This window comes from Acanthopagrus latus, chromosome 8 (genome assembly GCF_904848185.1).
Source record: "Acanthopagrus latus isolate v.2019 chromosome 8, fAcaLat1.1, whole genome shotgun sequence".
Classification (NCBI taxonomy): Eukaryota; Metazoa; Chordata; class Actinopteri; order Spariformes; family Sparidae; genus Acanthopagrus; species Acanthopagrus latus.
The window spans coordinates 10,036,355-10,053,020 of record NC_051046.1 but is presented as its reverse complement, the minus strand read 5'-3'; the positions used below and the strand labels follow the sequence as shown (position 1 = coordinate 10,053,020).

The 16,666-nt window shown below is 43.9% G+C and overlaps 1 protein-coding gene across 7 annotated transcripts in view; it reads left to right on the top strand.

The window, feature by feature from the left end:
• The window catches only part of tln2b (talin 2b), a 92,373-nt gene that overhangs the window by 59,016 nt on the left and 16,691 nt on the right, over nucleotides 1–16,666 (top strand). For 5 of the 7 annotated variants that reach the window (XM_037107863.1, XM_037107862.1, XM_037107860.1 and 2 more), the window contains 23 exons: nucleotides 455–568; nucleotides 843–956; nucleotides 1,070–1,204; nucleotides 1,389–1,517; nucleotides 1,866–1,968; nucleotides 2,972–3,180; nucleotides 3,634–3,753; nucleotides 4,464–4,661; nucleotides 5,182–5,321; nucleotides 5,957–6,050; nucleotides 6,512–6,601; nucleotides 6,711–6,833; nucleotides 7,744–7,887; nucleotides 8,093–8,278; nucleotides 8,397–8,537; nucleotides 9,403–9,584; nucleotides 10,278–10,410; nucleotides 10,524–10,625; nucleotides 10,750–10,920; nucleotides 12,371–12,517; nucleotides 14,368–14,469; nucleotides 14,607–14,726; nucleotides 15,398–15,544. In XM_037107863.1, the coding sequence (XP_036963758.1) occupies nucleotides 455–568; nucleotides 843–956; nucleotides 1,070–1,204; nucleotides 1,389–1,517; nucleotides 1,866–1,968; nucleotides 2,972–3,180; nucleotides 3,634–3,753; nucleotides 4,464–4,661; nucleotides 5,182–5,321; nucleotides 5,957–6,050; nucleotides 6,512–6,601; nucleotides 6,711–6,833; nucleotides 7,744–7,887; nucleotides 8,093–8,278; nucleotides 8,397–8,537; nucleotides 9,403–9,584; nucleotides 10,278–10,410; nucleotides 10,524–10,625; nucleotides 10,750–10,920; nucleotides 12,371–12,517; nucleotides 14,368–14,469; nucleotides 14,607–14,726; nucleotides 15,398–15,544 (3,144 nt within the window). The remainder of the gene's footprint in view (nucleotides 1–454; nucleotides 569–842; nucleotides 957–1,069; nucleotides 1,205–1,388; nucleotides 1,518–1,865; nucleotides 1,969–2,971; nucleotides 3,181–3,633; nucleotides 3,754–4,463; nucleotides 4,662–5,181; nucleotides 5,322–5,956; nucleotides 6,051–6,511; nucleotides 6,602–6,710; nucleotides 6,834–7,743; nucleotides 7,888–8,092; nucleotides 8,279–8,396; nucleotides 8,538–9,402; nucleotides 9,585–10,277; nucleotides 10,411–10,523; nucleotides 10,626–10,749; nucleotides 10,921–12,370; nucleotides 12,518–14,367; nucleotides 14,470–14,606; nucleotides 14,727–15,397; nucleotides 15,545–16,666) is intronic. The other 2 variants (XM_037107864.1, XM_037107865.1) reach the window with 1 other exon arrangement.

Below are 16,666 nucleotides of genomic sequence, written 5' to 3'. Positions count from 1 at the left end.
CCTCTCCTCTCTCTCTCATGTCAGTTCCACATGTGATTCAGTTGTCGTTTTTTCTTCTCCCAGTGTAATGATGTCATCTATTCTGGCTTCTCTTTTTTCCGCTTTACTTCCTTTTTTAGTCAACAGGGAATTTCTTCTCCCTTTTTTTTAACAATCTTGTCAATCTTAATATGTGTTTAGCAGTGTATTTTTAGTGCTTCAGTTTTGGAAACATAGCAAGGGGAAAGCCATGATGATCATCTCGTGAATTGAGATGGAGCAGAGCGATCCCGCCCGTTTCCTTCTTCTTACGAAACAGCTGGTTTGCGACCCCTCTTAGTTCTGATGAGAACAACTCTGTCCGAGTACAGAACATGACAGCTTGATACTGCGCAGAGTGAAAGAATGTAGCTCTCGGCCAGGCGCCGCTCTCTTACTTTAGCCTAAATGATTTCCATTTGTGTCTCCTGAACAGATAGCTGCTAAGCAGGCGGCGGCTGCTGCTACTCAGACCATCGCGGCGGCTCAGAATGCTGCTGCTTCCAACAAAAACACAGTTTCACACCAACAGCTAGTGCACAGCTGCAAGGTAAAATCATGTACTGGTTTTACCGATGGGTACAATCAGAATCAGAATCCTTTTATTGTCATTGCACAAGTGTACAACGAAATTCTAGCAGCATCTGTGTATTTTGCATAACATGAAATAGAGTAAAGAGTACAAGGCAAAATTATGTGAAGTCATGTCCACTACATATATATTGTAACAAAACAGGCTTTTCAGTAGTCTTGGCAGTGCTTTTCTTATACAGATATGATGATGTGGATGTAAACCATACATTATTGTACATGTTTAAACGCAGGCAGTAGCAGATAGCATCCCCCAGCTGGTGCAGGGCATGAGGAGCAGCCAGGCCCAGCCTGAGGAGCTCGGGGCCCAGCTTGCCCTCATCATGGCCAGCCAGAGCTTCTTACAGGTCAGACCTTTCACCCTGACAGGGCTAACAGCTATCAAATTCTCTTCACATACACAAACAAAAGCTGCTACCGTATGAATGTGTTGGGTTTTTTTTCTGTCAACAACTCTCAGCCTGGAAGTAAGATGGTGGCGTCTGCAAAGTCAGCAGTGCCGACGGTGGCTGATCAGGCCGCTGCCATGCAACTCGGCCAGTGTGCCAAGAACTTGGCTACCTGCCTGGCCGAGCTCAGGACCGCCACCCAGAAGGTATCATTTCATAACAGCATTAGAGATAGCAGGATTCATCTCACTGAAGTTGTTTGTTGTAAAGCCCTGCTCTTTGATCTCCTTCAGAGATACACAGCACAGCATATGAGCTGACATCCTGTCCGTGTTGCGTAATATTCGGATGCGTGCAAGTACCATTTATGTGTGTGTGTGCTGTTTGAAGGCCCATGAAGCCTGCGGTCCTCTGGAGATCGATTCAGCCCTCAAAACCGTGCAGACCCTCAAGAGTGAGCTTCAGGATGCCAAGATGTCTGTCATTGATGCCCAGCTCAAACCTCTTCCTGGGGAAACGGTCAGTACAGAGCAACTTTTACTGTCCACATGAAACATTATAATGTAGAAATTGTAAAAAAAAAAATTCAACCTGGTTTGTCAGCTGTGTGGCCTATCACTATTGGCATATGTTGTCCAACATGCACTGATATGAAACCTTTTTCCAGAACATAATGCAGAAAGATAAGACAGGGGAAATATGGTATTAATAAATTCCTAGTGAAGTGTGTATTTTGCACCAATTGCATTTTTGAATAACAATGTCAGTGTCTGAATTTTTTAACTTAATGTCAGCCTTGGCATCTGCCCCAAAGACATCGTCTATTGGTCCCAGCGGTTTTATTTGTGTGTTCTGTTGCTTGCACAGCTGGAAAAGTGTGCACAGGATTTGGGAAGTACATCTAAGGCCGTGGGCTCCTCCATGGCGCAGTTGCTCACATGTGCCGCACAGGGCAACGAACATTATACGGGTGAGTAAAGATGTATTGTGCGCAGAGAGCCTGTCTTTGAAGCTTAAGTAGCCATAAAGTTTACTTCTGTTTAGAGTAGTTACATTATCAGAGCCGTTAGAAATAATAAATATGCTGTATATTTCGACTGCAGACTGTAATTATATTGAAAAAAGTTGTTTCTTTAAACTGTGCCAAGTGAGGATTAAAGCGGGCAGAGATATGTTTGCGCTCTCACTATTGCCTTAAACCAAACCCCTGAATCCGGCATGGCTCGGCTGTTTGGCTGTCAATTCTGTCTCAATTGGGGATCTCGGGGGAGGAGAGATGAAGACAGATAGAGAAGAGCGTTTTTTAACAATGAACGCTCCCAGGCAGCACTTCACGCTGTGGCCCAGGGTGCTGCTCGCTTCTCATTAATCTTATTTTCACCAGATTTAACATTCCATCAGCAAATGGCTTCACTTGGCTGGTTAATGCAATTTGATGGAATTTGCTGCTTTTTTTCTTCTCAGCTCTGTGTATAATAATTTAAGGGCACCTCCCAGGCAGGGGCCATATTTATTATATTAACTCATTCATTTAAACAATGAGGCCATAGTATCACAGTTTGGTCTCCATGTGGTATAGCCAGCCCCTACCAGCTGATCTGCACAGTGCTAATGCAATTATAGTTAAATCAGGAAACAGACATACCTCTCAGTTTCTGTTGCTTAGACATGCCAGCTGCAGCAGCTAATGAGACTGAAATTAATGAGTTTAGTAAAACGTTTCCATTCCTACATAAACATGGTTGGTTACTGTCACTACATTATACTGTTCAAAGGAGAAGAGTGTCAAACTCATTATCTGTAGCATATTACCTGTGGATACATTTTTTACTTCAGTAGAAGTCTGTCATGCACATAAAAACACCCAGGCTATATTTACTGATGATGTTATCATACTGACATAACATGTTTTGCTTCAGGATTTATCTGTGAAGCAAAAGTGATGTTTCCAAACTGCTTATTTTCGTTTGCAGGTGTGGCTGCCAGAGAAACAGCCCAGGCTTTAAGGACGTTGGCTCAAGCAGCCAGAGGAGTGGCAGCCAGCACCAGGGAGCCTCAGGCTGCAGCTGCAATGCTGGACTCAGCCCAGTATGTCATGGAGGGCTCGGCCATGCTGATCCATGAAGCCCATCAGGCCCTGGTACATCCAGGAGATGCTGAGAGTCAGCAGAGACTGGCACAGGTAGGGTAGATACCCCAAAGGACAATGACATTCATGTAGAGATCACATTGTTCCACTCAGGCCCTCTCTCTCTCTCTCTCTCTCTCTCTCTCTCTCTCTCTCTCTCTCTCTCTCTCTCTCTCTCTCCCCTCTACTGATTTGTAAACATTTTTTTCTTTCCATAACAATCATCCCCTCTAAGCGCTGCTATTTTCTCTCTGCTCTGTCTCTCGCCTGGTATTCCTCTCTCAGGAGTGCCAGGGTGAAACTGCTCATTCTCCTGCAGCCCTTCAGGGGATAAACATATTGTTTGGCATATATTTGTGACAGCAGCATAAATTAGTGACACTGATTGCTGTGCACCGCTGTGAGCCCGATTTGCATTTGAGATCTATTTCCCTTTATAGCTTTGCTACAGGACTTCGTATTGTGCACGGCATTATTAGGATGACTTATGGCTTATATGCGTTTCAGGTGGCCAAAGCAGTGTCGCACTCCCTGAATAACTGTGTGAATTGCCTGCCGGGCCAGAAGGATGTTGACATGGCCCTCAGGAGCATCGGAGAGGCCAGCAAGAAGCTGCTGGTTGACATTGTGAGTCGGGGTCACTTGGGGATTCCTCCGTTTAGTGTGTTTGTGTTTACACCAAAAAATCTGTACTGAACACATTAGTGTTGACCAATTAAAGGTCCCATATTGCAGAAAGTTGAATTTTTATCATAAAACAGGTCTAAGTGCTATTTAAATCCTGTGAAAGCCTCAAAAAGCTGAATCCACAGAGAAGTGCACCCTGCTGGTATATAGAAACTGTGGCCTCAAATAAGCCAGCTGGCCTTCTGTCAGGATATGAGGTCACAACTGTACAGTCATCACCCTCAGCCAGAAAAACACCATCAGAGCTGACGTGGTGGTACCTGCTCAGGCCTGTGAGAGCTGACCAATCAGAGCAGACTGGGCTTTTCAGAAGGAGGGCCTTAAAGAGACAGGCACCAACACAGGGCATTTAGACAGAGACTGAAGAGAGGTGCTGCAACATTGGGCTGTATGAGAATGTTTTTCTCTAGTAGACGCCCCACATAGAACTTGAAAATGAGCATAACATGGGACCTTTAATAGAAATATTATTAAAATTACACTCATTTACGCTCACATTCAAACCTACAGGCAACTTGGAGTCCCCGGTTAACCTAACCAGCCCTTTGAACACATACATCAAAGTAACTCAACAGGTCATTTCCATCTGACGTCATTCCTGATATGAGTACCACAGTGTGCCCTAATTGATGCGTGTCCTGTCTTTGAAGCTACCTCCCTGCAAAAAGGCATTCCAGGAGGCCCAGACTGATCTGAACCACACGGCAGCTGAACTCAACCACTCCGCAGGCGAGGTCGTCCACTCCTCTCGCGGAACGAGCGGCCAGCTGGCTGCGGCCTCAGGAAAGTTCAGCCAAGACTTTGATGAGTTCCTGGATGCTGGCATTGAAATGGCCGGACACACCCAAGTAGGTTTGATGACCGTACACCCCCAGCGCGCTCCACTGAAGCAGTTCAGCGGTAGAAGAGGAACAGTCAAAACATAAAAGTCTTAACTGCGGTGTGGCCGTGCGCATATTTCTGTGTCACTTTATTACCTAAGCTATTTAAGACATTTGTTAATTAGAGCTTTTAATCTAATACACTTAGGCACGTGATTGTCCCCAAGAGCACTAACACAGTCGGATGTAATGAGATCTTGTGATGTTCTTGTTCTGGTTACTTTTGCTCATTAATTTAAAAAAGATTGTGGGATTGGAGTTGATGTAGCATGACACCCGAGCTTTTATCGAGCTCAAAGAGGCCTGCTGAGTTAGGTAAGAGGATATAGGTAGTAGGGACACATTAAGTACTTTATTCACAATGCTTCATCCCTTGACAGCTGTGGCTGATACAGTTAATAATGTGTCTTTTGTTGTATTAAACGTAACAGAACTCTAAATCCATCTTAAAAATCACCTGTATGTCTCTTCCTCTGTGCCTGTACAGAGCAAGGATGACCAAATCCAAGTTATTGGTAATCTGAAGAACATCTCCATGGCATCCAGCAAGCTGCTGCTGGCTGCCAAGTCTCTGTCTGTGGATCCAGGTGCCGCCAACGCCAAGAATCTTCTAGCTGTGGCGGCAAGGTGCGATAAGACGCAGATAACACCTGATGTGAATCTTATATCTCTCTCTTTGCTTTTCTTGTGAATACCCCGCAATATTTGCTGGTAAAGTGAACCGGTAGTCCTCGATATGAATCCTGGTCCGGATTTCGCTCCTGTTAAAAGTTATGAAAAATTTAGACTCTGTGTTTAAATGCCACAAAACATGTCTCCCTGCCGCATCTGTATTCCACTGCTAAGCTGTATCTGTGCGGCATTGCTAGAAGGAGTTTGAATCCTTCCCCCCGGTGCAAAACCGAGCAGCTGGTCCCGCAGGGCTTTGGGCCTGACTGACTTCTCTCTGTCTAATTAGGAAGATGGAAGCCTTGGCTAGGGCCTGTCTGTGCTCAGCAAAGCTTAACACAAACTCCAGACAATCTCTGCACTCCTGTGCGCCGTGTTAGCCTATCGCACTGAGGGGGCCAGCAGTGGCATGCTCGAATAGGGCAGCTAAAAGCATGTGTGTGTGTGTGTGTGTGTGTGTGTGTGTGTGTGTGTGTGTGTGAGCGAGTGAGCGAGTGAGTGAGTGAGTGTGAGTGAGCGAGGCCAGGCTGTGCGTGCATGCACTGGGCACATGTGAGAGCTAAAAAGCCTGTGTGGCTGCCTGTGTGTTTCAGGGCAGTGACAGAGAGTATTAACCAGCTGATCACGCTCTGTACCCAGCAAGCAGCAGGACAAAAGGAGTGTGACAACGCCTTGAGGGAGCTGGAGGTAGCCCGTCCTCACACACACTGTACCACACACACACACACACACACACACACACACACACACACACACACACACACACACACACACACACACACACACAGACCTCCCGCTCTTCAGGCCTGTTTTCTGTTGCCTGTACAAGCCTGTATGTTTTTTATCAAGGGAAGCTAGGTGCAGTTTTTTTACCCTTTGCTTTTTTTTGCATTTGATTTATATGTGAATGGACATTCAGTTCAGAGCTACCATAACTGAATTTGCATTTTGCATACAGAAAACCTCTGTTCACTAAATCTAAAGTAATTGAAAGTGACACGTTTAAGTCTATATTCTAAACAGCTTGACATTTAAAGAGTTTCCTTTTTTCTAATCTCAAGTTAAGTGGCTGATAGTGTGAAATCACGGCAGGAAAGTTCAGCGTGTCCACGGCAGTTTATACCATCATCATGTCTGTCTGTCTACAGGCTGTCAGAGGCCTCCTAGAAAACCCCAACGAGCCTGTCAACGAGCTCTCCTACTTTGACTGCATCGAGAGCGTCATGGAGAACTCGAAGGTGCGGGCGTTCAAAATAATTGCTTGAATTGTGTGCTTTAACTGTCAGGGATATTTTACGTAGCAGGCAGCTGAAGATCTAATTTGTCCTCCATTTCCACACGCCTCAGGTCTTGGGAGAGTCGATGGCTGGCATTTCTCAGCACTGCAAGACGGGCGATGTGGTCGCCTTCGGGGAGAGCGTGGGCGTGGCGTCCAAAGCTCTCTGTGGACTGACGGAGGCCGCAGGACAGGTGAGATCACGGCACGGCGCTAACTCGTCCCCTCTCGTCTCAGCTTTCTGCTTTTCTGCTCCATTTTTGAGGGTTCCATTGGAGGTTTTACAGACTTCAACCTTAGAGCTGTACAATAACATTCTTGCCTCCACGCAGCATTCAGGTCCCCTTGTCTTGAAAAGGGCACACTCTGACAGATCTTTTGCTTCTCTTGCTTATCTGCCTTCAGAAAGCTCCCCCATGAATACGATATGTATGTATCTTCTTTATTACACCAGCTCAGAAAAAAAACATTTCTCGGAGGACTCAAATAGCTGGAAACAATGTGGTTTTTTTCTAAATGCCAATCACATCTTGTGTATTTTGCTGCTTTTGGCAGGACTTACATAAGATAAAAGACAGTGCGCTTGATATCAAGATTCAGTTTAAGTTTGATGTGTTATGCCTCGGCCGATTATCCACAAACATGACTTTAGCAGTAAGACAAATGTAACAAGAGAATGTTTACAGTGTGAAACGCCTCTGTTACTGAGAGGATGAAGGATCTTTATGTAATAGAAAAACTGCCCTTTTCTTTAAAGCTGCAAGCAAGCCGGTTTGAGTCAAGTTGCGTTTAATTGGCACACTGCTTTAGTGCCATTGAGCATGGATAGTTTATTGTATAATTGTTTGGTTTGCTTTGTGTGTTGTACCACTTTATGATAACCATCATTAATAAATGTTACATTTATAGTTGTACAGTGAATCTACATATGTTCCTGTTCATCCACTTGGACTGCATGTGGAGTTTGTTAGCTTGTCTGTGACAAAAAAAATGCTATCTCGGGGGACAATAAAGAACATGTCCAGGGGCAAACTGATAAATCAATTAATTAAGGAAGAAAAAAGGAATACCATAAATAACTTTTTTATGTTTTCTTCCTTGTAGGCCTCTTATCTCGTAGGTGTGTCTGATCCCAACAGTCAGTCAGGCCACGAGGGGCTGGTGGATCCCATCCAGTTTGCAAGAGCCCACCAGGCGATACAGATGGCATGTCAGAACTTAGTGGACCCGGCGAGCAGTCCATCACAGGTAAGAGGATTCATGCTGGGACCATTACCTGGCATATGGGGACTGCATTTAGGTTGTGCATATAGATCATTGTGACTTTAATCAAATGGCTCATTAAGTTTGAAGACCTTAAAATCGACCTGAATGTCGCAGAAAGTTCCATCTACACACCTCATTTTTTTATACATCTCTGCTTCCTGTTTGTTGATGTATCTTCGTATGTCAGGTCTTGTCGGCAGCAACAATTGTGGCGAAGCACACCTCAGCCCTCTGTAACGCCTGCCGCCTGGCGTCCTCCAAGACCTCCAACCCCGTGGCTAGGAGACAGTTTGTCCAGTCGGCCAAAGAGGTGGCCAACACCACGGCCAACCTTGTCAAAACCATCAAGGTCATCTCCCCAACTGATCAAAACGTTGAGTGTAAATTTGTTACAGAATTCTTTTCGTCGCGTGGGAAGCCGTGGGCGTGCGTAGAATTCGGTCCTTTTCAAATACATGGTAAAATATTCATACGCCATTGTCTTGTTTCAGGCCTTGGATGGGGATTTTTCGGAAGAGAACAGAAACAGGTGCCGCGTTGCCACGACACCACTCCTTGAGGCTGTCGAAAACCTGTCAACCTTTGCCAACAACCCTGAGTTTGCGAGCATCCCGGCTCAGATCAGCAATGAGGTATTCATCCGTTGTCATGCTTGTTCGTAGAGCGGGCTCTTAATTGATTCTTTTCTCAATTAATTGGTTAGCTTTGAGGTTCATAGTATGTCAGAAAAGGAGGTTTCCTAGAGCCAAAGATGACATCCTCAAATGTCTTGTTTTGTCCGCAACTTAACAAGATGTTCAGTTTGCTGTCATGGAGGAGAAAAGAAGCCAGAACATATTCATATTTAAGAAGCTGGAATCAGAGAATCACTGCAGCTTGTTTGTTGTGACCCGTTTATTTTGTTCTCTGTTCTCTGAAACATCCGATTAGTATTTCCACCCGTCCTACAAAGGATCTTGTACCAACTCTTCAGAGAGATTTAATGAATATATTTGTGACTTCTGCTCTCAATCCACTTTAAACAAGCACTCTTATGTGAGCAAACACACAAAGGTTTGTTCAGTGAACATGGGTTGGGTTGAGGTCAGATTTTCCTTTTCTTTTACGGTCAAGAAAAGACTCGGGGAGAATGATGGATTTTTTTTTTTACTTTTCAATCTAAAGCGGAACAAGTTCTCGCGCAGTCCTCTAAAAGCTTTATGGCTGTAATCTTGTGGAGGGCAGTGTTTAACGGCACTCTCTCTCAGCACAGCTGCTCTAATCTCCAGCTTGTTAATCTAATTGTCGAGGGAGGCTTTGGCTGGGATCATAAAGACTGAAGGTGTTTCTTCCTGCATGTGTGTAAAGCTGTCTTTCTAATCCCTTCCCCCCCTTTGATTGCACCTTTGATCTCTCCAAGGTAGTCAAGGAATATTAACAGCTCTGTCATACCAATGCAGCTAGCTCTGTTACCTGACTTGCTGTTTCACCTGCGCTAACCTTTCATAATTTCCACAGGGTTCGGCAGCCCAGGAGCCTATCGTGCGTTCAGCCCGCTCCATGCTCGATAGTTCCACTTACCTTTTAGAAACGGCCCGCTCGCTCGTCCTCAACCCCAAAGATCCCCCCACCTGGTCCATACTCGCCGGTCACTCCAGAACTGTTTCCGACTCCATCAAGAGCCTCATCACGTCCATCAGGTTGGTGCTAATCCCATCGACCGCCACATCTTTCTCTACAGGATTACGCCGAATCAAGGTGTATAATTGTTTGCTCACAGTTGGTGGAAAGAAAATTGTTTCTGAAACCAGGGGGCTTATTCTGTGATACCTGCTCAGCTGAGAAATAAATTGCCACATTACTTAACATCTGCTGAGATTCCTGCTGTCTTATGATAGATAAATGGGAATTGATGAGACACGATTTATGTGTGAGTGCCCCGCCCACTTCTGTCTTCATCGTCTTCACCATCATCCATTTTGTTATTTCCCGTTTTTTGTTGAAAGTTCATCCCCGCCTGTCGTTTTTTACTTTCCACGCCACTGTCTGTTCTCCAGCCCCATTTTTCCTGCTCCCCCATGGCTCATTTGTTTATCACTTCTCGTGTATTTAAGCCCGTTTTCCCCATCACTCTTTTTAGTTTGTCTGTTTTCATCCAGCAATCAGGCGTCTTAGTTTAAGGGGCTTTCGAGGAGCTGGAATATGGATTTTTTTAACCTTTGGTGAGACCCAGTTATGCTATCCGTAAAGCTATGCTAACTAATCTGCTGCTGGTTGTAGCTTAATATTTATGATCAATAAAACTTTGCAATATTGTGTTTTTATATCTCTGTGCACAATAATGTAGAGATGTATTTACAGCATTTTTGTGTTTTCAACCTCTCTGATAACAGGGACAAGGCACCGGGACAGAGAGAGTGTGATTACTCAATTGATAACATCAATAAGTGCATCCGGGACATTGAGCAAGCTTCCCTAGCTGCAGTTGGGCAGACCTTGCCCTGCAGAGATGATATCTCCATGGAAGTGAGTTCAACTACCTCATCAGCTCTATCTTGTCCGAGGGAAAGAACTTAATGGGATCCGTAGTCTGTCCGTTGTGACTTATAACGTAATTCTCTGCCGTTGTAACTCACCAGGCGCTCCAGGAGCAGCTGACATCGTCCGTGCAGGAGATTGGTCATCTGATTGATCCCGTCTCCACCGCGGCCCGAGGCGAAGCTGCTCAACTAGGACACAAGGTGCCGGTCCGACCGTACATCCCCTCATCCCCGCTAGATTTGGAAAGAAAAACCCATTCCGTCCGTTTTCTATCTTGTGATCCGATTCCTTCCTCAGACACCTCTCTTACGCTCATTCCCTCAGGTGACCCAGCTGGCCAGTTACTTTGAACCACTCATTGTGGCCTCAGTGGGCCTGGCTTCTAAGCTGCATGACCACCAGCAGCAGATGAACATCCTAGACCAGACCAAGACCCTGTCGGAGTCCTCGCTACAGATGCTCTATGCTGCCAAGGAAGGCGGGGGAAACCCAAAGGTACCAGACAGTTCATACAGCCACAGTGTGTTTAGCTTACCGCGATCTCTTTTTCAAGCCTGACCTCTGATAGTAAGCTACATTTCAGCAGGTCAAGCTGAGAATCAAGCCATTTGTTACTGCTGAGCATGAAGAATACTCCCCTGCCTCGGCCTCTGTAATTCTCTATTATATGCTCTTCTTTCAGTCGTAAGTCACTCGCTCGTGTTAAACTCATACAGAACAAAGCCGCGGGAGTTCTCGCCCGGTTTTATGGCTTTCCATTAGCGTTTGAATTGATTTTAAGATTTAAGTGATCATTTTTTAAAACCTGTTAACTGCACAACTTCAAATCCCATTGTCAGGGGATCATGCCGTTCCTCAAACATAACTGTTGCCTATATGCCCTGCCTACATTCTGATGTATATTATCTTCCAGCAGTATGCAGTTTGAATAAGAAGCTTTTCAGTTTGAGGACAGAAAGATGAAAAAGGAAAGAGGGGACTGGAGCTTTATTTAACAGGTTGTCTCATTGAGATCAGGACCTTGATTAAGAGAGACCTGTGTTTAATGTGAACATATACAGTTTAAGAAAGACATACGCAGAAATGTACAAATTATACATTAGAAAAAATCACAAGTATGAAAGTAGAACCTTTTGAAATGTTCCATTGAAGTAAGACAATAGAAAGTTAAAAAAGAAGCTCATTTCATTTGTATGCGACACAGTGTTTGAACCGACTTTTGCCAATTTCGGTGTGAACAAGAGGCTCTACCTCATGTTCACACCGAAATTGGCAAAAGTCATGTCAAAATGTTCATTGACCCGACACTGTAAGTACTGTACTTGAAATCAAGCAGAAAGCAGAGGTAACTTGGCAGTTTTTATCATAGAGCCTTATAAATAAACAACATTTGCAGCCTTTAATTGTGCAAACTGGCTTACATTTCTGACGCTGGTGAAGACGTAGTATTGTTTAAAGGTTAAAGTCTGTTTGCTCACTTGAAGGCCCGAAAATCAATCGGCGTGCTCCAGTCCCTTTTTTTCCCTGGAAATATTACATTTTTCAGTCTAACACAGTGTTGGAAAAGCTCGGGAGAATCTAGTTCGGTGAAATGAAGCTATTTGTAAAGCTACTGCTTGCCAACAAAAAGATCAAATTGGCAATTTACGCTCGAAATTATAACAAAATAACACCAAAAAGGAACGTGCCAATGGAAAGATATCACTCACTTGAGTTTATTGCCCTATTGCCCACAAAAACCCCCAAAACCAAAAGTTTCCATTATTTTCAGGGAAAAAATAAAGTGAATGTCATCTTGTTAAGCGTCCAACCTTGTTGACGCGTCCTGTCGTTAGAGCCACGCAGCTGAAGGGACACACTCGAGCTGTTGTCAAGCTGATAAATTTCCTCCTGGCTCGACTAAGACAATGTCACACCAGCGTTAATCAGCTGACTGTGTCCCTAGGCGTCGCACACCCACGATGCCATCTCCGAGGCAGCCCAGCTGATGAAGGAGGCTGTGGACGACATCATGGTGACTTTGAACGAGGCGGCCAGCGAAGGAGGCATGGTGGGGGGTATGGTGGAGTCCATCGCTGAGGCCATGGGCAGGGTGAGTAAGGTTGTGTTTGTGTGTGTTTTGATAGAGGATGCTGGTGTACATGCCTGAATGTGTCTCTTATGAGAAGGCTGCTTAGGTGGTTTAAATAGATTTCAGGTCGACACTTATTCCCTATCTTACTTGTCTGAAGGCAAAATGAGCTTTCCCCTGGAAGAGTTATTACGCTGCGGGTGCACTGAGTGTGTCCTTGTCAGTGACTCTCATTAGTCCAGTAGATGACAAGTTTTAAATCCACAGCCCACTGGTGATGTCAGCTGTCATTCATCCTGCTGGGGGGGGACGTGTCTCTGGGCTGACAGTGCGGTTAATAACTGATAATGAAATGCACATTCTCAGATAGAAATGCTCGGCTCAGATTGAATCCTTTTCCTTCCTTTATTTTGTTCTACCCTCAGTATAAACATAAAGGGGGCATCCTTCATTAAAACCCCATTAGCATATTTAAAGTGGAACACTTTACACAAATGCATACATAAAAAAGGTTTATAAGTTCTCACTAATGGCTTTTTAATTGTGAAGAAATTATACAACAATTAACAAGTTGTTCTATTAAAAGATCTCGGGTTGCCAAATGGGGTGCATCGAGTGTTGGTATAGGCGGCGAAGCTCGATTTATCTTCGAAGCAGCCTTTTAAATTAATCAGCCTTTGGACCATCTGAATTCCTGCAATAATGTGCCTTCCAAAAAAACTGTACATATATAAATGACTTGTTTACACTTGCAGTTGCAGACTTGATAATTTACTGTAATGCAAAAAAAAAAAATCACAGTCCTTCATCAGCGACATCCTCCAAGGCTGCAGTCATAAATGTAATAAACTCAAATAGTTTGGACTGTAGCCCAGCTGACTGAGAGTTAAAATCTGATACTGATTTATCAGTACATTTAATAACTCATAACATTAGCACACTTTTTCATAAAGATTCTTTAAATTTGGTAATTAAAGGATTGTGAATGAGATTTATCCTGAGCTGGGTATATTTAAGTCGAAAAATAAAATTGTTAGTGCTCTCTGGTGGAGATTCTATATAATGAAGACACGCTTTATAAACCATATCTTAATCTCATATTTCTGTATATTTTCTTGTTACTCATGCCAACATCTAGAATAGATAGATACAGTCTATCTGTAAAAAGTTTATATCGGTGTAAACTCCTGACTGATTTAAAGGAGACATGTTATGCTCATTTTCAGATTCATTATTTTATTTTGGGTTAATCACTTGAATTTCACTACTTGGTTTACGTGCAGAAGAAACACATCAGTTTTCTCAATACACTGCTGCAGCACCGCTAACAACAACAACAACAAAGCAGCTGTGCTAATTAATTATGCAAATGTGTGACTGTGAAACGCTGTGATGTCACAAAGTCACAACCGAACCCTTTTTTTAACTTTCAAGATCTGTTGCATGCACAATAACCTGTATAAAACACAACGAAAAATTTGAATAGGTCTCCTTTAATGGTCGGGCCATAGTTTGGTTTGCAGTCGTCTTCCAAAAATTAGAGGTATCAACAGTCTCCACTGGCAGGTTGTCAACCGAGTTAATCCTTAGCGTCATTTTGCACTGACAACTTGGCAAACCAAAAGCATAGCGCTCACGATTAGCATATTAACAACCTAATACTGGTCTGTAATGCATTCGTAGTACAGTACAGAATAAAGGATATTATTATATTATACCGAAATTCATGGTTTTCTTTTGAAGCTTTAACTTCAATTTAACTATGCATAAGATAACTAATTGAAACCTATATCAAGCTTATACAAATGTGAGTACCTAGTGCAAAAAACACATGTAGCTATAGAAGAACTAACCGGTTGACATCTTCACAGGTGGATGAAGGAACGCCCCCTGAACCCGAGGGCTCCTTTGTGGACTACCAGACCACCATGGTGAAGTTCTCCAAGGCCATCGCTATCACTGCTCAGGAGATGGTGAGTGCACTAATGCACTGGGAAGTACATGCCTGGCTGTGTGTGCTTTCCATTAACCATCCAATCTGCTAAGACAATATTTGTCAGTAGAGCTGCAGAACCGTTAATGTGCGTCCGTATGTTCTCTCCGCTGCCAGATGACTAAGTCGGTAACCTGCCCTGAAGAGCTCGGCGGCCTTGCCTCTCAGGTGACAGTGGACTACGGGCAGCTAGCACATCAAGGACGCCTCGCCGCAGCCACCGCAGAGCCAGAGGAGGTGAGAAGCTGTGCACTCCGTCACATGTGGGGAAAATTACACACTCTTATGAAAGATTTACACGCAGTATATATCTTTGCAATTGTGCCCCTGAAACGTCAGACTGAAATATCAGCCCTAGGTCTGCATGTTACAGCAAAAAAAAATGCTTTTGGATGTATCCACTCACACACTGATAAGAACTGATGTTTTTTTTCTGTTCTTTGATATGAGACCCCTTCCTCAAGGCTGCCCCGGACAGTGCGAGATCAAACGGAAAATATCCGTCTGCAGCATCCGTCACTCTCAAGACCCGCAGTCTTTTCTTAAAGCTTTGCTGTGTCACCCAGCAATGTGTGGAAACATCGCACTAATACACACAGAGCGCTCATCAATATCGTGTATATGGCAGGCAGCTGGAAACCCTGCTGGTTGCCATAGCGACATTGTGCCTCTACAAGTCTAAAAGCCTATAGTGATGCTTATGATGAAGTACCACCCACCCGTTAATCTCAGTCTGGAAATTAAAGGTGTAGTGCCAGCACTGCCTCTGTGAGGGTGCTTGAAATCATTTTTTATCCACCTGCTGGATAAGAGGCATGCCAGTTTAGGACTTGAGTGCAATTCTACAGTACAGTGACTCAAATGAGACCATGGCTGCGGTGTAAGTCGGTGCCTGGTTATGCTTTCAGGTTGGCTTCCAGATAAAGTCCCGGGTGCAGGAGCTGGGCCATGGCTGCATCTACCTGGTCCAGAAGGCTGGCGCCCTGCAGCTCAGCCCCACTGACAGCTTCTCCAAGAGGGAGCTCATTGAGTGTGCCCGCGCAGTCACAGAGAAGGTGAGCTATGTGGACAGAGAGCTTAAGCTCTTGAGAAAAAAAAAGCTCTTATTGCCTACGTACTGGCGAAAGTCATGGCCGGAGGAAGTGTGTTTTCAGGTTGTCGACCTTGTTCTCATGGACACGGCCATCTCATGGACCGCCTCCAGGGAATTCTTCAAATTTGGCACAAACGTCCAGTTCGAGGATTCATGAGCTAAATTTGACAACATTTCGCACAAATGTCAAATAGGATAGAAATGAAGAAGTGATGCTATTTTGTAGCCAAATGTCAACTTCAAGACAAGATAAAGGAAATATCAATAAGATGATTTTTAGTCGATCGTTACTGTGTATTCATTTTTCAAGCAGGACCAGAGTGATGTGTGCACGATCACAGACTAGTATATTATTCTTGATGCTAAAATTGTAGGCCTGTTCGTAAACTCTGTTTTAATGAATATGACTCTAATCTAATTACATCTTTATTTGTGTTACTTTAATGGAAAGTAGTTACTTTTTTGTTTCCTAATTACGCACTGTAATCCTTATATATAGAAATTTATATGTACATGTATTCCGTTACTCTCCATGCCTGATCATAGTGCTCTGCAAAAAGTCTCTCAGAATCCAAATTTGTTGCTGCGAGCTCATTGATTTTGCTGGTGCTGAGCCTCAGGTAATTGTAGTTGCACCAGGTGATGAAGCTCCTCTGCATTCCTGTGTAAAGCAGCAGTCTCTAAATGAAGACAGCATATCTCTCTCTGGAAATTAATCACTGGAGTGGTACGTGTTCGTGTAACATAGTGGTAACTCGCATTATTCGAAAAAATACACTTCAAACCTTTTATTAAAGTCCTTCACTACATATATCATTTGAATCTGGACTGACATGAATGTAAACTTCACCTGATTGGATAGTGGAGGCAGTCAACCACAAGGGAGTAATTCCAGTTTATATATATATCTGTGACTGTTTTAAAGGAAGTCTATTTTTGCTGTCATAATTTGCCATCTCTGCTGTTTGAAGTTGGGAAGCAGCGTCGGGCTCAGCATTAGCATTTTTATGAAAATATACTTCACGCGTTGCTCAGTAGAGTTGCTGTATATATATAGTTATTTGAATAAAGTGGTAGAGAACAT